The sequence below is a fragment of the Manis pentadactyla genome, chromosome 10 (genome assembly GCF_030020395.1).
Source record: "Manis pentadactyla isolate mManPen7 chromosome 10, mManPen7.hap1, whole genome shotgun sequence".
NCBI lineage: Eukaryota > Metazoa > Chordata > Mammalia > Pholidota > Manidae > Manis > Manis pentadactyla.
In genome coordinates this window covers 125,790,983-125,813,841 of record NC_080028.1, presented here as the reverse complement: position 1 = coordinate 125,813,841, position 22,859 = coordinate 125,790,983, and the positions used below count along the sequence as shown (strand labels likewise).

At 55.2% G+C, this 22,859-nt stretch overlaps 1 protein-coding gene across 1 annotated transcript; it reads right to left on the bottom strand.

Annotated features, from left to right (window-relative positions):
* Positions 1-316: 316 nt before the first annotated feature.
* MMP25 (matrix metallopeptidase 25) lies at positions 317-10,830 on the bottom strand. The gene is given in 11 exon segments (XM_036920348.2): positions 317-1,780; positions 1,872-2,129; positions 2,196-2,348; positions 2,603-2,685; positions 2,843-2,877; positions 2,879-2,928; positions 3,008-3,184; positions 7,294-7,586; positions 7,697-7,832; positions 9,345-9,477; positions 9,834-10,830. Coding segments are annotated over 11 exon segments (1,680 nt in total). The 5' UTR covers positions 9,924-10,830; the 3' UTR covers positions 317-1,508.
* Positions 10,831-22,859: the final 12,029 nt, after the last annotated feature.

Below are 22,859 nucleotides of genomic sequence, written 5' to 3'. Positions count from 1 at the left end.
AATCAATTTGACATGGCATTTTTCTGTACTCGACTTGATAGGTTGTTAAAGACTGGAGAAGTTTCCATAGAGCAATGAAAGCAGCCTCCAGTTTCACACTGGACACCCTTCTCTGCACCTTCCGGCACTCCCCTAAGTTATGGTTTCCTCCCTTTGCTTCCTCTTCCTGATCACTGTCCCTACCCCCCCCCCCACCTCCACACCCGCTTGCAGCCTGGCAACTCTGGATCACAACTTCTTCCGCAGAACATAATAGTTCCAGTCTGGCAAGTTCCTGCCACCCCAGGTCCATTCGTGCCCAGAAGAAATGAAAAACTTTCTTTCCAGTAGTTTTTATTGTCTTTCTGGCTGGGACTGAACTTTTAAAAGACAAGTTTCCCCCTCCTCATACTTCAAAAGGATCCTGACAGAGGCCCAGATTTCTGGTCTTCTGGCGGCTTAGAACTCCCAGGTCACAGGCTGGCTGAAGATGCCTGGCTGGTGCCCTCAGGCTGGTCTATGTGTTGGGGCCAGTGGCAGGGGGTGTCTGCTCCCTGGGACCGCAGCCCACAGCTGAGCTCTGGGCAATGCCAAGGCTGGATGGCAACCCAAGAAGCGGCAGCTAAGTGCCTCCACTCATGGGCTGTGGACCCCTCTCCACCAAGGCTGTCAGCCTGGTTCTGTAGAAAACAGGGAGCTTGGCTCCCACGAGGGAGAACATGGCAGACCCAGAAGAACTGCAAGGCAGAGATGGGGGCGCCGTCCAGGCTCCCCTGCTCATCAGGGCCAAGATAGGTGATGCAGACTCCCGGCCCCACCCCCAGGGTGGGGAGTCAGGGTGAGGTTCCCTGGGTGATTCTGAGGTGGAATATTCCAGAAACGTGGTTCTAGAGGCACTGATTCAGCTCCTGAATTCTGAGGGGTTTGGGGGTGAATGAGATGGTCCATGTTCCACCCCCTGAGTGCTGAGGAGGCAGGGACCCCAAATCGAGAGGGAACTCGGTCCACTGTTTCTCCACCAGCACTGAGGGAGGCCAAGTCCTCTTTGCGGGGTGGCGGACCATCCAGGGTGCAGGCAGCCCAAGGATTTCTAAGGCTAGGAGAGTGTCCTATTGAATGGGCGCAGTTCTGCGTCAGCGTGGTGACCAGATACGAGGTCCACGGCCAGGTTGTGGACAGTCATCAGTGTGGCCCTGCTGTCACCCAGGACACGGGGCACCGGTGTTCGGGAGGGTCTCAGGGCAGGCCCGGGGTCCCCAGGCCCCTGTGGCATGGACGGGGACATGGTGTAAGCAGCACAGGGTGAGAAACATCTGGGAACTCAGAGCAGCGGCGGCGAAAGGAGCTGGGGTCCATTTCCCCGGTCAGGCCCATCCTCTGAAGCCCCAAACAGCCGAGAGCAGGTGTGTTGCGTGGGGCTGGGCGATAGGGGGTCACCCGGCTGGGCTCCGAGAAAGTCTGGCTGTTCCGGGGAAAGCCGAGGCCAGGCGGCAGAGCTCCGGGCCGCGCGGCCCACCCGCCGCCGGGCCTCAGCGAGCAGCGGCGCCCCCCAGCAGCAGGGACCCGAGGGCCAGCAGGAGGGGCCGCGCCGGCCGCCCCGCCGCCCGGCTGATCTCGCACTGACACGCGCAGGTCCCCGGCTGGGCGGTCGCTTTGGGGGGCCTGGGAGCGCGCGGGCCAGCGCTGGGCGCCGGGCAGTCCAGCCACGTGGGGCCCATGGGCTGCGGGGAGTCCGGCTCCGCCTTGACGCTGCCCTTGGGAAAGCGCCAGAAGTGGGCGCCCTTGAAGAAGTAGGTGTCACCTGCGGGGAAGGAGGCGCTCGCGGCTGCCCCGGCCTGCCTGCGCCCGCCCGCCGCGCCCCCGGGGCCCCCGGGCCTCCCCCGCCCTCCCACCTGTGTTGCCGACGGTGACGTCGTCGGGGGCGGCGGGCGCCCCTTCCCAGAGGCCCAGGTCGCGCGGGTAGCCGGGGTCGGCGCGCGCCGCCGCCTCGTCGTACCGCCAGTAGCGCTGGCCGCGGACCAAGTAGGTCTTCCCGTTCAGCGGCCACGAGAACACGGCGTCCACCTCCTCCCCCGGCGGCAGCCCCAGCTCCTCCAGCGGCCGCGGGGCGCCCTCCAGCCGCCGGTCCTGGAACACCCAGAACCGGGCGCCTGCCCCGGGGCGGCCGCGTGAGCCCCGCGCCCGCGCCCGCCGGCCCCGCCCCGGGCCCCACTCACCGCTGAAGAGGAGGATGCGGCCGTCCCGGGGCCTGGCGTAGGCGGCCTGGACGACCCGCACCTGCGCGGGCAGCCCCTCCCAGAAGCGGTGGAGCCGCGCGGGCCGGGGGGACACCAGCTGCCCCGAGGGCTGGAGGCGCCAGAACCAGGGGCCTGTGGGGGCGGAAGGCGCGGGCATGGGAGGCCTTCTCCCCGAGGGTAGGAGGCCGGGACAGGTTACCGGGGCCCCCGACGGCTGGGGTGGGGGGTCCGTCCATCTGGAACCAAGGGAGTCCGGCGGGCCTGGGACAGTCCCTGTTCTGGCACTCTAAGTGCCGCGTCCCGGGACACCCCACGGGTCCAGGGGGCCACCCCCATCGGGAAGGAAGCCAGTTATATGAGGTCAAAGGAGATCCGAATGGACTCACCTTTGAAAAAGAAGGTTTCGCCACGGATGTTGGCGATGGCGTCAAAGTTGCCTTCACACCGATCGGGGACAGGGAGGGCGGGGCTGCGGAGGCCAGGAGAGGAGGGCAGAGGGCTCAAGTCTCCTGCCCCTCCATCCCGAGGACAGTCCCCCGAGGCAGGGACTCTAGCCATGCTCATCTCACCCTGGAGGGCACAGAGGTTAGGAGGTCGCCGGGGCCCCGCGGCTGGAGGGGGCTCACCTGTCGGGGGGCAGGGCAGGGGGCTGCGGCGGGGGGGGCCAGGGGTTTCCTCGTGGGCCTGTCAGACGGGCTGTGAGGCGCCTTCCCTGTGGAGAGAGTCAGAGAGGCCTGGGTTCCCTGACCCTGCGGCCTGGGCACAGGGCGAGCCCCCCCCCCTTTTTGTACCATAAAGCTGCTGCAGGCCTTCACGGTCATCCTGCGACAGGCGGTACTTGTCAGGGTTGCCCACTGGGCCCTGGTAAAAGGGCCTCATGATGGAGTCGGGCGCTGAGGAGTGGCCCAGGCCCAGGGCGTGGCCAAACTCATGGACGGCCACGGCGAACAGGTCGGTGCCCTCTCCACCTGGGGAGGGAGGCAGAGAGGGCTGGAGCCGTGGCTCCCCAGAACCAGGAAAGGGGGCAGCCAGCAAGAGGGAGTGACAGCCAGGAGACCCTCAAAAAGTGGCCCCAGCCCACCCCACCCAGACCCCTTCCTGAGCCATTTCATCCTTCTGGTATGCATTCACCTTGTCAGGAAATATTTCGCAGTGGTCTGGATTGGCAGTGCTAGACCCGGGGCTAGAGGGCTGCAGAGACCCACAAAACAGGTCAGGGAGACTGCAGGCGGGACCGTAGGGACAGAGGGAAGGGCAGCCTTACACCAACACAGCCCCTGCCCCCAGGAAGGGAAGGCTGTGCATTCAGAGACACCCTGGGGGAAGCAGGAGCCCGGAGGTGTAGGCAGGTCTCTGGAGGAAGCCCCAGCCGTCGGAGCACCCCCACACCCCAGCTTGGGAGGCCGGAGGCCCCGCCCTCAGGAAACGTTCCTGGTCTCCTCAGGCTCAGCCCCCAAGACCTTCCCTCTGCTCCCACCTCCGTCCTTCCCCCAGAGCCACACCCCTCTGGTGCCTAGGACCCCTCTCCTCCGGCCCTGCCGCAGCTCCCCTCCCCCAGCCTCCTCCGACGCAGCCCCAGCAGGCACTCTGCAACCACAGCCTGCTGGCCCCGTGCCCGCCTCGCTCCCAGCCCCCTGGCCACAGAGGCCTCCTCCTTGGGGACACAGCCGGGCGCCAGCAGTGAGTCTCCTCACACTCTCGGTTGCTGGCGAAATCCCAGCCCCCCACTGATCCGCCTGCTGCCTGGCTCCTACTCCTGTGAGAGGCCAGAAGAGACGGAGGCAGAGACAGTGAGGGGCGGGCAGTCCCCTGGGAGGCGTGGACTTCCCCAGATGTTGATCTACTTCATGCAAATCTCTAATTAGGGTCAGCAGTATTGCAAGTGGGATTAGTGCAAGTGACCTGGTGAACTGAAAAGCGGATCTCTGTGCCCCTCAGGCCCCTAGATGAGGATCTAAGAATGAAATGCATGAGTCTTAAGGAGAGTAGCAAACGCCTGTCTTGCTTTGCTTCTCACAAACTCACCTTCCTTACAGGCCAGGAAACTGAGGCACAGAGATGTCAAGTTATATGCAAGAGCTGGGAACTCTGGGGCCGAGTACTCTGGGTTTTCTTACTACCCTGAGTCCCTTTTCTGAGAAACTGGAGGAAGTTTGGTGTCTAAATCAGGTAGCTGCTTTCCTCCCTTGCCCCCTCCCGGCCTCGCCGCTCCCCGAGTCACACCCCTTCCTGGCGCGCTTCTCACGCTATGTATGCAGCTGGGAAATTTCACAACTGTGCAGACCCAGGCCCTGAAGAGTCCGGCCCACAGTCTGTGGGCGCCATCTCATCTCTGCCCCAGGACAGACAGACGCGTGTTCTCTCCCCTGGGCTCCGGTCCCAGCACATAACCTTTCCAAGCTGCTCCCCGGCCACAGCCCCCAGCTCTTGAAAGACAGATGCTGACAAATTTCACATCCTATTTCATCAAGACAGGTCGTCCAGTGTACTGTGTAACTTCCTGTGCACAGGGACAGATAACTTCACCTCCCCCCATGCGCACCTCCTGCCTCCTGCCCTGCCCTCTGCTGGGAGGCTGCCTCACTCACCTCCCCCAGGACAGGGAGCATGCCCCACCCATCCCCCCAGCCCTGCGTCCACCACCACCCCTTTCTTCCTCTTGCCTCATCCAGCGACCCTGCGTGCTCAGGATCCCCTCATTCTAAGACATCCCCAGGCCTGGCCCGCCCCCTTCCGCACCCCTCTTCTCGCCCAGCCAGTTCTCCAGTCAGTCTTCACTTCCTCAGCCCCTCTCACGCCTAACCCCACTGTGGTCTGGATTCTTCCCCCGCCCGCTGAGCCGGCAGGCACTGAGGTCACTTGGTCTCCAGATGACTGAATCTGGGCCCCGTAACTTACTGGCCCTGCCTGCAGCCTTGCCCACTGCTGGCCACTTCTTCCTTTGCTTTTGTTCTGTTCTGTTCCTTCTCCATTTCCTTGAGTGCTCGCCCCCAACCCCACCGCCACCTTCCCCTTTACTGTGGGGCTCTCCTTGACCTTCTCCGCTTACCAACCCCCAAGTATGGCTGACTTTCAATATCTGCCACCAGGCCCACCCACAGCAGCTGGCAGAGAATGGAGTGCTGCTCCGTGCCAGGCCCTGTGCTGACAGCTGTAGGCGAATCACTCATTTAACCCGGAAGCCCACACTGCCAGCCGGCACTACCACTATCCCCATTTTTCAGATGAAGAAACTGAGTACATTTAGGTCAAGGAACCTACACACGTAGCAGGCAGAGGACCCTGGCTTAACAAGTGCTGCATTCACAGCCTTGCCAAATCCTCCACAGGGCCTATGTGCCCACGCTGTGGCTACCCCTCCCCAGAAAAAGGCTCTCCCTCACTGCCCAGATTCAGCTCACAGCCAATGGCTGGTTGATAAGGGACCGGAGTTGCGGGGTCCCAGCCCGCAGGCAGCACCAACTCGGTGGCGCTCTTGGTGCTCCCGAGCTCCCAAGGGGGCCAGGCCCCTCTCCAGCTGAGCCCACATCCTTGCTGAACTTCTTTCCCCAGTCCTCTCCCGCTTCCCTTTTCCCTAAGAACGTGTCCTCAAGAAACTACTTGCACAAAAATTTCCATCTCAAGCCCCACTTCTGGGGAGGCTGAGCCAGGTTAGAGGAGCCCAGAGCAAGATTCTTACCCACCTACACATCGCCTGCACTCAGCTGCCCTGTAAGCGCTGCAACCCCGCCCCCCTGCCTGAACCCAGCCCTGCCTTCTGAGAGCCTGCCCTCCTCCTCCGACCTGCACTGGCAGGATGCCCTCCTTCGGGCACCCCACCCCAAAACAGTCGCTCCACCCTCCCCATCCCCTCTGCCCCCAGGGTCCAGTCAGATCCCATCTCTGCCCATCCTGACCACTGCCCTCCTCCCGCATCACCCACCACGGTCTCACCTGGACTTCCTGTCCCCCTGCCCCTCTTGCCCCTCACCGCAGCCAGTGGTATTTCTAGAATGCAGAACCTTCCAGGCATCCCACTGCCTTCGGCATCCTGCTGCCCAACTCCTCCCGGTACTCCCCAAGGCCCCTTGTGGTGTGAGCCGACGGGCCATCCTCTACAATCTCCCTCCTGACCTATTTTGCCATCCGGCCCCAAATGTCCCGGGCTGTTTGTCACACCCCTGCTGTCACCCTGACCACCTTGGACTCAGCTAGCTCACCGGCTTGTGCTTCCTTATGTGGCCCACCCCCACCCTGTGCACTCTGTGTGTGTGTGTGTGTGTATGTGTGTAAATACATATAATGAACAAAGTCACCCCTTCCTGGAAGGCCCCCTCACTCAAGAGCTTTGGGTTGGCCTTTCCTCTGAGCATCCACAGGCTCAAGGACTTCCTCTGCTGTGATTCCCTGTAATTGTGTCACCCTGTGTAGCAATTGCGGGTTATTCTTGTGACTCAGCTGTTGGACGGAGCTGCGTCTTGCCTCTCTCAGTACCCAGCCCCACCTCAGAGCTGAGCACCCGACAGACCTCTGTGATGGGCAATTTTTTTTATCAGTTTGGCCAGACTCTGGTGCCCTGTTGTTTGGTCAGACACCAGTCTAGATGTCACTGTGGAGGTTACTTTGCGGAAGTGATTAACGTCTACAATCAGTTGACTCTAAGTAAAGCAGATTATGCTCCACATGGTGGGTGGGCCTCACCTAATCAGCTGAAGGTCTTAAAAGCAAAAACAGGTTTCCCAGAGAAGAAGGAATTCTGCCTTAAAATTACGGTCTAGAAATCCTGCCTGGGCTTCTGGTCTGCTGGCTTGTCCTGCAGATATTGGACTCAAGAGTGCAACATCAAATCCCACCTGAATTTTCAGGCTGCAGGCCTGCCCTACAAATTTTGAGCCTGCCAGACTCCACAAACCCATGAGCCAATTCCTTAAAATAAGTCATTATACACACACACACACGTACACACACACAACCTACTGGGTTTTGTTTTTCTGGAGAAGCCCAACTGATACAGCCTACATCAATAAATGTATTTAAATGCAATTCTTAAGGATAGACAGACTTAGGAGAGGACCTCCCAGGAGAGGGGAGATTGTACCTTTTGACCCAAAAGTCCAGGTCTCCTCATCATCGAAGTGAGTGTCCCCAGAGATGGAGTGCTCTCCAGGGAAGAAGGCGTGGGCTAGGGTGCCCCCCTGCCCGTCGAAGGGGTAACTGTCCTGGTGGTACGCCCGGGCAAAGTCGATGAGGATGTCAGGCTCTGCTGGGCCCTGAGAACCCACCTCCCGGAATTCGAGGCCTGACTCAACGCCCCAGGTGGCCAAGGCGTGGTACATGAGGGTCCGCACGGTCTCCTGGCTCAGGGCTGAGCTCTGGGGGAAGGAGTGTACCCTGGAGAGAGAGGAGCAGGGAGAAGGGTGGCCAGGGAGACAGAAAGCAGCCCCTCAGAGCTGCGCCCAGCCCGCAGCCCCGGGGGTTGGGGGGCGGGCACCAGGATCCACCTCCATGTCAGGGTTCGCTTCTTCCACACGCTACCACTCAGAGCGTATCTGCGGCGACGCCTGACCAGCCCTGCCACGCCCAGCACGTCGGGCAGGGAGCAGCGGGGCTTATTCATGGTGGCCACCGTCACTGGGTCTGCGAGAGGTTGTAAGAGAGGCGGATCAGCAGTAAGACATCTGCCCTAGTCATGGTACCAGAGAATGATCTACGTGGGGAAACTGAGGTTTGGGGATTAAAATAACTTGCCTAAGGAAGCCCCTGGATTTGAACCCAGGCTGTTGGGTTCTGGAAGCCAGCCCATATCAAACTACCACACTGATCTGGGTGGTGTCACCCTCTGCACCTGGCCTTGGACAGACTGGCTGCCTCTAGGTGGTGCTCAGAATCTCAGGCCAGGATCTGGGATCCCACTTCCCTGAGCCCCAGAGGTTGGACTCAGGAGAAAGGAGCCCTGGGGTGCAATGAGAACTGTCTTTGTGGCTGTAACCCCTTGGAGGGTGCCCATGCCTCCCACCCTAGCTCCTAAATCCCCATCACATCCAGAAAAAGTCCAAAGTTGCCAGGCCTGCCAGGTCTCTGGTCTCTGGGCTAGATCTGCCTAGAACCCCCTCTCCTAGCTCAGGTCCAATCCCAGCTGACTCCTTATCTTCAAATGAAGGTCAAACCCCATCTCACTGGTCCAAGTGACAGAGTAATTGAGCACTTACAGACCGCAGGCCCTGCTTGGCAGGGGACAGGACAGAGGAAAGTCCCACCTTCCCCCACAATGAGCTAGGATCCCTCCGGTTCTCCCTTCCTCCACATTAAACCAGAGCTTCTCAGCTCTTCCTCCAACCCTTGCACCCTGGAGTCAACCACCTCTCATCACATCCCTTATCTATACACTATGACTGCTCCTCCCTATCTCTGGGCTCCCCACCCTCCACTCCCCATCAGCGACCAGAGGAAGCTTAAGCTGCAAGTCAGATCAAGTTGTCTCCCTCCTTCAAATCCTCCCGTGGTTTCCAATCAAACTTGGAATCAAATCCAAACACTTTTCAAGCACCCTCCCCACCCCTGCTCACCATCTGTCCCTTGCCCAGCTCCTCACTCTCCCTTTCGTCATGGACACACAAGCCTGTGTCCACCACAGGGCCTTTGCACTTGCCTGGGACACTCTTCTCCCACATCTTCCCATGGCTGGCTCCTACTCTTTGTGTCCTATGAGTTATGTGTGTCATATGAACAGTTTTAAACTTACACAACACCATTCAGAGGGGCCCTTCCCTGACCAGACCAGACCCTGAATACCAGTAGCACTTTGTTTTCTTTGAAACATGGACCACTATCTGAAATTACCCTGCATGTTTCTGTTCTTGATCCATGTGTGTGTTCCTCTCCAGAATGTTAGCTCTATGAGAGCAGGGACCTTATATACTTTGTTCACTACTCTTCCAGAAGAGCCTGAAATAGCCTGACGTGCAAGAAACAAATACTCAGTAAATATTTACTGAAAGAGGAATGCCTGGGACCCTCTCTGGTTGGGATCCAAGATCAGCCTTTTCACAGCTCCTGTGATTCGGGTGCATGCTGAGGTTTAGAAGCGGCTGGATAATGATCAGGCGAGGTGCAGAGGCTGGGCAGGGGAAGTGGTTGGGGGCTACCTACCCAGGAGGCCCGTTTCAGGCAGCCCAGCAAACCTCTGCATGACCTTGATCGCATCCCGCAGCTTTGCAGGGCTCTGCAGCTGGGCTTGGGCGGGGTGGGGCGGCGGCAGGTAGCCGTAGCGGGTCAGCCAGTCCTAGACCAGAGGAGCGAACAGGTGAGGCGGGAAGGGTGGGAGGGATGGGACGCTCCCCTCCCACCACCGTCGGGGAGGTGGCGTCCCCACCTCTCGCAAGGCACCCGGGGCCCCCAGCCCCGAGTGCCCGCCTGCCGCTCCTCTCAGGTCCCGGCCCTCCAGCCCCGGGTTTCCTCTGGACCCGACAGTCCTGGTCCCCACCTCCCCATCCCAGCCCCTTTCCAGATCCTCAGATCCGGTCCCCAGGTCTGACGGGTCCAAGAACCCCGATGCCCAGACGCTGTGCGCAGGCACTTTGGACATCCGAACGAGCCGGCAGCCTCCCCCGGGCGGCGCCCGGGGACCCTGGCACTCACCACGCCCAGGCGCACGTCCTGCGCCGAGGGCTCCGGGGAGCACACGGGCGGCGGCAGCAGCGGGAGCACCAGCGCCAGGAGCCGGAGCATGGCGCGCCCCTCCAGGAAGCGGCGGGGCTCCGGGGGCCTGACCGGGCCGCCCTGGGCCCTGGGGAGGCGGGACGGGTGCCGGGCGGGAGGGGCGGGCAGCAGGATGCGCCCGCGCCGGGGCCCTGGGAGGCAGGATGCGGGGGCACGGCGGCGTCCCGCAGTGGGCCCGGGGCCTGCGGGGTGGGGACCCCGGGAGGGGCGAGGTCCGGACTCGCGCGCTGGGCGGCCTCTCGGTCCCGGGCCGGTGTGGCGGCCCCGCGCGACGCGGGCGGCGCCCTCCCTCGAGGCGGGGCGGGGCGGGCGCACCGGATGAGCGGGGACGGCGCGGTGGGGCAAGCGGCCCGATTTTGGGGCGTCCCGCCGATCGGGGTGGGCCGGGCGCGGGGGCGAGAGCTCCGGCGGCGAGTTTCCCCTCCCAGAGCCCGGCTCGCTTCTGCTTTCCCGAGGCGCGCGGCCCGGCGGCCCTGCACGGGCTGCCCTCCCCCGCCGCCTTCCCGGAGACCAGGCTCCCGGCAGCGCGGTGGGCGCCCCCTCCTCCGCGCGCACCCCGTGCGCGCCCCCCAGGCGCGGGCTGGCGTCCGCCGCGCCCAGACCCCGGGGCTGCCGATCCCGCGGCCCCTCTGCCCCGGGCCGGGGAGAGGCCGGAGGGTGTCCCGGAGCAGGTCCCGCGCCGGCGGGCGCAGGCCCAGAGGCCGGGCAGCTGGGGAAGGAGGGGGCGAGTGGCCTGGGGGCTCCCGGCGGGGCGGGGGGACAGCGCGCGCGGGCGCAACTGCGGGCCGGTGTGCGCGTAGACCAAATAAACAGGGAGCAGGATTGGCGAGCGAGAGACGCAGACCAAAACCCTGATATCCGGCGAGTCTGGTCGGACTGCCGTAACCCAAGCCCCCTGGCCGGGCGCGGGAAACAGGACGTTTACTTTCTCACAGTTCTGGGGGCTGCGCGTCCAAGCTCCGGGTGCACGCAAGGTGGGCTGCGCCTTCCTTTCCCGTCCTCTCTCCCGGTGGGCAGGTGCCTCCTCCCCGCGAGCTCCTGCGGTCTCTCCTCGGTGCCCAGGCGCCCGTGCCTGTCCACACCGCCTCTCCTTACAAGGACACGGGTGGGATTAGGGCCCACCATATCCTCTCTTCAAAGGCCCTGTCTTCGGACGCAGTCACATTCTGAGGACTGGGGTAGGACTTCAACATATGGACGGTGGGGGGCACAGTTCAGCCCACAACAGACCCTCTGTGTAATGAAAACCTTCACGCCTCTCCCTGGTGTCTCCTGTGCCAACACACTCTGCCAGCCCCCTGACAGCACTTCTGATACCAGGTGTGTGGGCCTTTCCCCCACCAGGCAATTCTCAGGGACTCCAGCGGGATGTCCTGCAATTCAACCCTATTCTGACACTAACTGGAGTTAGGGAAGACCCCCCCCACCAGGCTAAGGGCTCAGTCCCATGAAACCCCCCACTTCAGATGCCAATCACAAGCAGCAGGTCCCCAGGTCCCCCACCTCTGCTGACTTGGCTGCAAACTGCAGGCTTCTATCACCACCCCAAACCCCATTTGATTATTTGCTAGAACAGCTCACAGAACTGTGGGAAACACGTTTACCAGTTTATTATATAATAAAGGATATGATGGATAAACAGCCAGATGAAGAGATAAGTCAGGTGAGATCCTGAAGGGTCCCCGGTATTGGAGCCGCTGTCCCTGGGGTGTTGGGGTCTCCCTGCCCTCCAGCACCCAGATGTATCCACGGCCCACAGCTCTCCAGACCCCATCTTTGTGGGGTTGTTATGGAGGCTCTTCATCAGGCATGATCAGTCATTAACTCAATTTCTCTGCAGGACGGGAGGTGAGGCTGCAATGTCCAAGCTTGTCACCCAGCCGTGTTGTTTCAGGTGAGCAGCCCCCATCCAAGAGCTCCTGAGGGGTCCAGCCAGCGTAACCTCATTAGAACAGAAGACACTGCTGTTGCCCAAGCAGTTCGGAGAGATTTAGGTGGCCTGTGGCAGGAACCAGGACTAAAGACCAAATATTAGAACAAAAGATGCTCCTAGTGCTCTTACCACTTAGGAAATTACAAGGGATGTAGGAGCTTTGTGCCAGGAACCAGGGGCAGAGGCCAATATGTATTTTTTCTTCTATTTTTCACACACCACCACCTGGTCTCTGGCCACGGGACCCCTTAGAGCAAAATGATAAACGACTCAGAAGGCACTGGCACACGGCCGGATGCCGCACTGTCCTCGGTGGTCACAACAGCCATCACCATCCTGTATGAAAATGCTTCCCGCGGAGAGGCCACTCAGATCTGCATGTTCCCTGGGTGTGTCAGGGTCCAACAGCAGGCGTGGTCTCAGCAAATACATGTGTCGCCCTTTCAGGCAGCTGCTATGGTCACACTGAGGGACAATATCCCCTCCTGCCCTGAGCCTCTTTCAAGGTGTTAATGTAATACCAGATTTCCCCTATGACATAACTCATCTATTCATACTCTTAGCTGCTACTCCTCCTTCTCTCCATTTTTGCCCAAACTCACCCACCTTTGGGACAATTAGGCTGGTCACTGTGCTGCTCTCGATTGCAGGCAGCATTACTATCTAGCAAGATCCTCTCCAGCCCACCCCGGTCCTTGTGAGGTGAATAGAGGGCTCTTTTACCACCAGGCAACACAGCTGCTTTTACTGTCAGCCCCAGGGGTGTCGGGTGGTGCAGAGGCACCTCCCGCTCCATCAGGCCCTCAGGAATTCAGACATAAAGTTTAAAATATAATTGCCGTCTCCTGTTTAGAAATCATCGCCGCTTCAGGCACTTGTAGGTGCAGCCCTGTTCATGTGACCATTGCACCAGGTAGGAAAACAGAAGTTGACATGGGAAGAAAGAAAAAATAATACAGCACCCATCCCAGCACCTCTCCAGCCCCAACAGAAACCAGAAAAATCGTTCCAGTGGAGACGCCCCTCAGGCTCACTCACACTCGTGTGGAGAGTGAGCATGCAGCGTGGAGGCGTGGAGGACGGCCCTCCAGGTCTTTCTCTCCATATTTCAAAGGCAACGATTTCCAACGCCCCTTCTATCAACCAGTCCTGTGAGGAGACCTCTCTGCCCGTCGTTGGACATTATGGACTATAAAAGTGTGGCCCTTGGTCTGAAGAAATGACAACTGGCTATCCAGATTGGGGCAGTATCTTCTGTCCCGGTATTTTATCACATTCGGAGCACGTGCATCTACCACCAGGTCAGCAAAACCATCCAGGTTTAGTTTGTTCCTGTGGGGCCCACCTACATCCCCAGGGCCACCCTCGGAGGTCTCGCCCCAACCCTGCTCAGGGCATTGCCCCCAGGCAATCCATGGCCACCTGCACTCTCTCTTTTGCTGGCAGACAGAATAGCTCGTATTGGCATTTTGTGCCTTCAGAGGCCGCAAGGGGGCCTGTGTGTAGATTTAGCCCATCCCCTCATTGCTGAAGCCCCCCGTGTCCGTTCATTTTGTGGACCCAGGTTGCCACCTTAAGCGAGCACACGGGGATTTCTGCTTGTTGATTCCAGTCACCTCCCAAACCTGGAAGGGTGATCTCCTGCTGGGCGCCCACATGTCCTACTTTATTTGATGCACTCCTCAGTTTCCCACAGCAATTGCCACAGGGCTGTACCCCATAGAAGCACCCCTTTAACAGGCCAGGCTTCCACTGCCCTCCTCCCCTGCCCTGAGACTGTAGAAACCAAATCCTATGGAATATGACCGTTGTTCAGTTCTTGCATCACGGAGAGAACAGCACCCAAGTCAGCCCACCGAGCTGATCTGTTTTACCTTCTTCTTTTGATCAGAGTGGTAGCCTTCCAAACAGGATGCTGTGCAGACATTCTCCTTGGAACTGCCGTCCAAGTGGCTGACAAGCCACACAGCTCTTTGTTGGTCATTTGGAAGCTGCTTCCAGGGCACTGGCCAGGTGACAGTAGAACCCAGCAGCTCCTGGTGCAGTTCCAGAGCTGGTCCTAGAGAAAGGGGGGCACCCTCCTGGGCCCCTACGTGCATCCCCCAAGTAGGGCGATACTATTTTCCTGTACAAACTGTTTCCATTTAGTATGGCACTCTGCTGGGCACTGCCATGCCCATTGAAGTGTTTTTCTGACATTACTCAAGATGCTCTGGATATTACAGGTTTCAAGATCATTTTATGTCCCTTAGTCATTAGGGTAGCTTGAATTTATGTCTGATAGCAAGGCAGTAAGTTCCCCTTAAACGGAATTCTCCATCCAAAGCCCCATGGTCATCACTGGAAAGTGCTCACAGGCGTTTGCCAGTCTGCACTCCGTGTAGGGCTGGGGCACAAGAATCCAGCTTCGGTTCCACACTGCATGGGCTTGGGCAGTCTTACACACCTTCCATGCTTCTGTTTGACTGTTTTAGGTACAGGATACATTCCCCAGTCAGTCATGACGTCCATCCCCAAATACAATTCAGGTAGCAGACGAAACGACCTTACTTAACACCTGTTCAAACATACCAGTTCTCCCACTCACGTCACCTTCATCCATCAGCCCTGACTTCCCTGTGACCCCCACTAGGGCTTCATCCACAGGGGTCAGTGTTACAGTACTAGTAGGCGACGTGTCCCAGGATGACATCCTATCCACTCCTTGGAACATTAGGAGACACAACCTCTTTATTGTAATTGAAGTATAGTTGACATACAATATCATATTGGTTTCCCATATACAACATAGGGATTCCAGCAATTATGTACGTTACAAAATGCTCGCTGAGACTGATGTAGTTACCATCTGTCGCCACACAGAGGTATTACAGTGTTATTGACTATGCTCGCCATGCTGTACCTTCCATCTCCGCGACTTACTTATTTTATAACTGGAAGCCTGTACCTCTTTATCCCCTTCACCGATAGGAGGCACACCTTCTCTACAAAATGCCTGTTTAAACATTCCAACTTTCATAACCTTATCGACGCTTCCACTTTTATGTTCTCTCGATCTAACTGTAGCCTGAGTCAAGACTTCACAGTGGGTTTTGGCACTGCAGTGCATGGGGCTCCTGTGTCCTGTGTCAGGGAGTGCTGGGCACTTCTCTTCTTCACTCCCTGACCATTTACCCATGCTTGTGCAAAAGGCGTTGGATCAGAGGGGACTCTGGGATAGAGGGAGGAGGAGGCGCCAGGAATCGGCCTCTCCGGCGGGATCTGTCTGAAGGAACTCTGAAGCATACACCTTCCACGGGGACGCCGGGCAGCGAACTGTGCTCAGTTCCAGCTCTGAGCACAGCAGCAGCTACCCAGCCCTCGGCCCCACAGCAGGCAGCCGCACCCCTGTTCCTGGCACGGCTTGCACACAGCTTGTGGGAAGTAGGATGGGCAAAAGGGACCCTGTCCTCCAAGAATCAGAATCTCTGCTCTGACGGCTGCTGCTGCGTCTCATCACAGAGGTGCAGACAAAGAGGCGGGCAGCGTGGTGTGGCTGAAGTGAGTCCAGGGGATTTGAGAGGCCCATGCCCTTTTTCCATTAATTTTTCACTTTCCCCCTTTTAGAAGCCAGATATTAAAAGCTAGAACATTCAAAAACAACTGTGTATATGGGAAAATTAGAATGTGACTTCATGTGCCCAAGGAAGGGCTGAGAAAAGACCTAAGAAAACATTACATTTACATCTCAGGTGGATCCTCGGCACAGAGATAGCCCACAACATTCAAAAAACCAAAAACAATAAGGAAAAACCAGCAAACCCTGGGGAAGGGGAAGAATGTGATTTCCAGAGTCACCACATTATTAGACTAAAATGTCTAGTGTTCAACCAAAAATCACAAGGCTACAAAGACACAGAAAGTATGGCCCCCTCAAAGGAAAAAATAAATCTCCAGAAATTGTACCTGAGAAAGACTTAATGGCAGACAAATACTGTACAATTCCACTTATATGAGGTATTTAGAGTCATAAAAATCACAGAGACAGAAAGTAGAAGTGTGGGCTCCAGGAACACAGGGTGGCGTGGATGGGGAGTGTTTAATGGGACAGAATTTCATCTGGAAAAGATGCCAAGAGCCCTGGGGTGATGGTGGTGACGGCTGTGCAATGACGAGTATGTCCTCAGTGCCACTCGATGCACACTTAAGAAGGGTTAAGATGGTGCAATTTATTTATGTATATTTTACCATAATAAGAAAAAAAATTGATGCAGAAAACAAGCCAAAAAAGCCATACAAACAAATAGATCCTGCCAAATGACTCCATTTATATTTAGCAAGTACAAACAATTCTAGTGATAGAAAGTAGATAGGAGTCTGCTTGGGTGGGGTTGGGGGGCTAGGGGGAGGATGATGAAGGGGCGTGGGGGGAGGTCGGGGGTCATGACTGTTATGATTACGATGATGATTTTAGAAGCATATGTTTGTGTCAAAACTTATCAAATGGTTCAGTTTACATGTGTATAGTTTATAGTATTTCAGTTATACCACAATAACACTTTTTGGAAAAGAGTTTTGTTTTTTTTACAAAAAAGGTGTGGGTCCCTAGTGAGGGGTGGAGCTAAGGGACCCTGGCCCTGGTCTCAGTTTTCATCTCAGCTGACCTGCCCAGCCGCTTCTCTGAGTGATTGCTGGTCTGCCTTGTCATTGGAACTTCCACCTTCCAGCTTTTTAAATTTCTCCAAAGTGAAGTAAATAGAACTGGCTTGAGTGAGGTGCTTTCATGTTGGGGTGCCGGCAGGGGTTTCCTTCGGCCCACCCCACCTTGGCTGATGCTGTATTCAAACCATGGTTGTAACACCATCAGTACCCATTTTGTTCAGTCTATTTTTAATATCCACCTAATGATCTCCGCCTGCTGAGACCCATCTGTGACTCTCCCTTTTTCCCTCTTTGTTTCATTCCTGTTAGTATTTGTTTTATTCACCATATTCCTTAATAACCAGTTAAAATTGTCTAACCCTCTAGGACCAGCCTCTTGATTCTCTCCTCTGACTTTCCTCATTTTCCCATCAATTAACATATATATTTATTTTTAGTAAGACCCATAAGGGGAAGCCGAGACAGAAAATGAACTGCCCTGCAATTTTGCAGCAGTGAAGTTACATGGGGTGCAAAAGGACCCCCTTTAACCTCAGCGTTACCAAGGGTAACAGGAGTATCTAGAGGATGAAGCCAGTCCCACATGGCTTGCAGACAGAGCATATCAGCTGCTCCATCTAGAGTGTTCTACTTGGCATGTATAGGGGAAGATGGACAACATTCCTTCTCATGGTAAACAGACCTTACAGTGGCTTGTATCCAGTCCACCTGGTTGCCTGTTGCCTTGGGAATAGCCTCCTGTGTGCCTGGATCATGTACAGCCATCTGTGGTTGTTTAATAGGGAGCTCTGGGTCCTGACTCAATCCAAACATGCTCTTCCATCTGCTGCAGCGCTCAGACCCAAAGACCCAGCCCCTGGGGAGTCACTCTCGCGACACGGATCGGTAAGGGCTCTTCGGGAAGCTGATGGTATCAATCTACAAAATGAGATGACTCTTTCACACTATGCCTCCTGGTTTCAATAGTTTCTTATTCTGCTCTCCCTGACGCTGATGACCTTTTTGTTGGTCAAAAGTCTCAGAGGGACTTTCTGCTATCCCTGCATAACTTTTCCCTTGGGGGGTGGCTTAGAGCCTAGTGGCCAAAGCTCAGACTCCCCAAAATGTGAGCTCAGTCTAGCATCAAAGTTCAACCCAGCATTCTCTTTAAATGGCATTTTGGCTGTTACAGATAACCAAGAGATCGAATAATTTACCTTTCTTTTTAAACCTAGTCTTCATTTCCTTAAGCACCCTGTGAGCCAGATCCCCAGGAGTTGGGTCCATCTCTGAATTCCACTGGTAACTTTTACCTTTAGTAACTGCCCGTAACACATGCTGTTCCACACCACACCATGGGCGACCGTATGGCCACCAGGAATAAAATGTTCTTCCCGAGCCACATGTTGCCAGGAGCCAGCGCCATTCTAGCAAATCCCAGTTCACTGACATCACTGTAAAGAAAACCCCACTTCTCTTAGCACCCCTATTTACACGGGTGTTAGGAACTCTGTGCCAGGAACTGGGGGCAGAAACCAATATATTTTCTTTTCTGTTATTCCACACCATGTTTGACATCAGATTGGCAAACATTTTAAAGTCTAATGATGCCAAGTATCAGCCAGGTGTGGGCCAATGAAATTCACGCTCTGCTGATAGGACTGTGTTCTGTGGTTGACCCAGGATGGGGTCAACCTCCACACAAAATTTGGTTCAGATGAGGCCACTTGTACCAAATGAAATGATGAGATTGATTACTCATGTAATGAGGCCTTCCGTGGGAAGCAGGGCTGGCCCCGAGCAGGCCTGAGGCGACTTAAGGGAGCAGGAGTTGCCTTCATTGTGCTTAGGGGGTGAAGCTGGGCTGAGAACCCCTCCACGCTGGCCGGGGCTCTCCTGATTTAAATTTCCGTCCAGTGCCAGAGAGACAACAGAGCACCAGTGCTTTCTTACCAACTTGTTCAGACGTGGAGTTCAAGAGGAAGAGAGAGGTGCGGAGTTTTCTAAGGCTGTCAGTAGTCAAACTCCAGGAATGGAGTCAGAGTCTTTATTCCAGAATGTAAATTGCTAACTACACTTTGGAAACAAGTCTGGCAGTACTTAATAGAGCTGACAAGTACAGCCTCTCTGGTAGATAAAAGATGCCTGCACATTCTCTGACCCTTGCCGCTGAGGGGTGGACTGTAAGCCTCTGCCCGGATCCTGGGCTGGCCTCAGCCACTTGCCCGGTCAACAGGACGCCACAGCAGTGGTAGCCCCGGGACCTCCACCGCTGATTCCGAAGAAGCCTTGCGGCTGCAACAACATGAATGGAGCTGGAAGGTATGATGCTCAGTGAAGTAAGTCAGGCAGAGAAACACAAGTACCAAATGATTTCCTGATTTCCCTCGTTTGTGGAGTATAACAACAAAGCAAAACTGAAGGAACAAAACAGCAGCAGACTCACAGACTCCAAGAAGGGACTAGTGGTTACCAAAGGGGAGGGGTGTGGGGGCGGGTGGGGAGGGAGGGAGAAGGGGATTGACGGGTATCATGATTGGTGCACATGGTGTGTAGGGGTCACGGGGAAGACAGTGTAGCTCAGAGAAGACAAGTAGGGACTCTGTGGCATCTTACTACACTGATGGACAGTGACTACAATAGGGTGTTGGGGGGGGACTCAATAATAAGGGTGAAAAACCACATTGTTTTTCTTATGAAAACCTTCATAAGAGTGTATATCAATGATACCTTAATAAAAACAATTAATTAATTAATTTAAAAAAAAAGCCTTGCAGCTTCTGTTGAGGCCTCTCAAAAACTTGCTTTGGGGGAAGTCAGCTACCATGTGAGAAATGTGGGGCAACCATACTGTGCAGAAATCTATGCAGGCTATAGGCAGAGGCTGCATGGTGAGTGATGTGCTCTCTGTAGCTCATCCAGCGGCCCAGCCCGGGGCCAGACACAGGAGCAAAGGAACCTGCTGATGACTTCAGCCCCAGCCACCATTTACTTGCACCTGCATGAGATCGAGCAGCAAGATCCCCGTCACCCCCAGCAGAACCCAGCCAATCTCCAGAACTGCGAGAGAGAAAATCAAACTGTTCTAAGCCTCTAAGTTGTGGGATGGTTTTAAGTAGCAAGAGATCATTGGCTCACCGCCGCCCACTAATTCCACTTCTAGGTGTATGACAGCATGAAGCTCCCACCCAGGTGTCCATGGAGATCTGTGTACAAGGATGTGCATTAGAATGTTGTTTATAACATTGAAAATGTGCCAAAAGACTAAGTGTTCATTGACAGGAGAGTAGGGAAATAAATTGGAACATAAACATTGAATGAAATACCATAAAGCTGTTAAGAACAAACTAAATCCAGCTGCATCATCCTGGATAAACCTTAGAAACATTCTGGAAAACAGCTGCCTCCATTAAAAAAAAAAAGTCAGTGTCTTAAAAGACACATCAGAAGACAAGGGGGCTATTTTATTTATTTATTTACTATTTTGGTATCATTAATGTACAATTACATGAAGAACATTATGTTTACTAGGCTTCCCCCTTCACCAAGTCCCCCCCACATACCCCTTCACAGTCACTGTCCATCTGCGTAGTAAGATGCTGTAAAATCACTACTTGTCTTCTCTGTGTTGCGCAGCCCTCCCTGTGCCCCCCCAGCACTATACATGCTAATCGTTATGCCCCCTTTCTTCTTCCCCGCCCTTCTCCCTCCCTTCCCACCCCTCCTGCCCAGTCCCTTTCCCTTTGGTAACTATTAGTCCATTCTTGGGTTCTGTGATTCTGCTGCTGTTTTGTTCCTTCAGTTTTCCTTTGTTCTTATACTCCACAGATGAGTGAAATCATTTGGTACTTGTCTTTCTCCGCCTGGCTTATTTCACTGAGCATAATACCCTCTAGCTCCATCCATGTTGTTGCAAATGGTAGGATCTGTTTTTTTCTTATGGCTGAGTGATATTCCACTGTGTATATGTACCACATCTTCTTTATCCATTCAGCTACTGATGGACATTCAGGTTGCTTCCATATCTTGGCTATTGTAAATAGTGCTGCGATAAACATAGGGGTGCATCTGTCTTTGTCAAACTGGGCTGCTGCATTCTTAGGGTAAATTCCTAGAAGTGGAATTCCTGGGTCAAATGGTATTTCTATTTTGAGCTTTCTGAGGAACCTCCATACTGCTTTCTACAGTGGTTGAACTAATTCACATTCCCACCAGCAGTGTAGGAGGGTTCCACAAGGGGGCTATTTTAGACTAAAAGAGACTCAAGAGAAATGACAGCTAAGTGCAATACATGATCCTTGATTGGATCTGGATTTTTAAGAAATCCTCTAAGAAGGGCATTACTGGGAATGTTTGCAGAAGGGCTGTATGTTAGGGGAGATTATTGCACCTGTCTTATCAATAGTCAATTTATCACATGCAATAATAGTACATGATCATGTAGGAGAGTATCTGTGTCCTTAGGAGATATGAGCTGAAGTAGCTGGTGTTTTAGCCAAATGTGTGGGGCTGTGTGCAGTGTAAGAGAGACATAAATGTAGCCAAACACTCACAACTGTGAGCCAAATAGTGGGTGTTTGTTATCTTATTCCTGCAATTTTTCTTTAGATTTGAAGTTTTCAAACCAGTTGATTCCACCGACATGTATGACACAGATGAATCTCAGGAACATCATGCCAAGTCACAGAAGCCAGGCACAGAAGACCACTTACTATATATGATTTCATTTAGAGAGCATTCAGGAAAAGACAAAATGATAGCGGCAGAAAACAGACCAGTGGTTGCCACGGACTTGGGGGTTGGGGGGAGGCCGGCTGCCAAGGGCCATGGGGGGCTTTTTCGGGGATGACAGCATTCTATGTCATGTTTGTGCTGACAGTTGCTCGATTGCATATATCTGTCAAAAACTCATTAACTGAAACACTTAAAAATAGTGAAGGTTATTATATAAAAATTATTCCTTGTATGGATTGAATTGTGTCTGCAAAAAAATGTTGATGTACTAACCTTCAGCCCCTGAGAATGGGACCTTACACGAAAACAGGGTCTTTGTAGATGTAAGTTAAAGATGTCGGGAAGGGATCATCCCGGATTTAGGATGGGCCCTAACTCCAATGACTGGCGTCCTTACAAGAGAGAGGAGACCCGGGGACGCAGAGAAGACCCAGAGGGGGAGGCCACGTGAAGATGAAGGCAGAGATGAGAGCAAAGGGTCTACAATCCAAGAAGCATCACGGATGGCCAGCGGCCCCCGGAAGCTGGGGGAGAGGCAAGGAATCTGGATTTTACCCTCAGAGCCTCTAGAAGGAATAATCCTCCCCACACCTTGATTCCAAGTTCTGGCCTCCAGAACCAGAGGACAATACATTTTTTGTTGTTTAAGCCGCCGAGTGTGAGGCGATTTGTCACAGCAGCCCTAGGCAACCAATACCTATGCAATAAGGCTGATTGCTTTTTTTAAGTTGGGAAAAAATTTGTAGACATCAGGTTGAATGGAAATGGCAAGCTGTAGAACAGTGCATTCAGTGTGAAATTGTTTATAGGAAGGTCTTAAATGCCCCCAAGAGTACTACTTATTGTTCATAGACTTTGTCTATGCTGGAAATGCCTGGAGGCACCCTTGCTGGAACTGTGCCATTCCCACTGCCTCTGTGGCGGAGGCAGGCGGGCAGAGGGGCATTCTGCTGTCCTCGGGATACCCAGCCTACACCACCCGAGATATTGTGCAGTCTGTGAAAGCTTCCCCAGGGAAAACACCCCAGACCAAGACTTGGAATACTAGGGGCCCACCAGAGTGTTGGGCAGGTGAGGAGAAAATGCCAGGCTGAGCATGGGCCTGAAGGCCCCAGGACCCTGGCGTGTTTGGGGTCTGGATGGAGGGCAGGCAGGGCTGGGTTATCATCCTCTCCTTCACCTGGACACGGGGCAGCCTCCCTAGGCCTCCCCTGGGGCCACTCTGTGTCTCCTATCCATCTTCCTCCTGGGATCAGCAGAGGCTGGGAGAGGGAATCAGCCGGCCAGGTGGGGGCTGGAGGCCAGGACTCAGATCCAGTCGGGTAGCTGGAGACTAGAACCCCTGGGTTCAGAGGAGGCAGGGGGCCAGATTCAAACATCCAAAGAGTGGCTGGGGCTGGGACCAGCCAGGGTGGGATGAGGAATCTGCCATGTAAGCACATGGCCTCCCCAAGTGTGTTCCCTGTCTGTGGATGGATAACCTCACGGCGTGGCTGCGAGGAGGAAGCACATTGGAACATGCGTGGTGAGTTACTTGTGGCCATGCTGAGTGAGGATCACTAGCAGGACTAAGTGCTGGCACTCGACCCTCACTTAATCCTCATGACCCTGTAAGCTGGGAACCATTATCACCCCCATTTTACAGATGGGGAAACCGA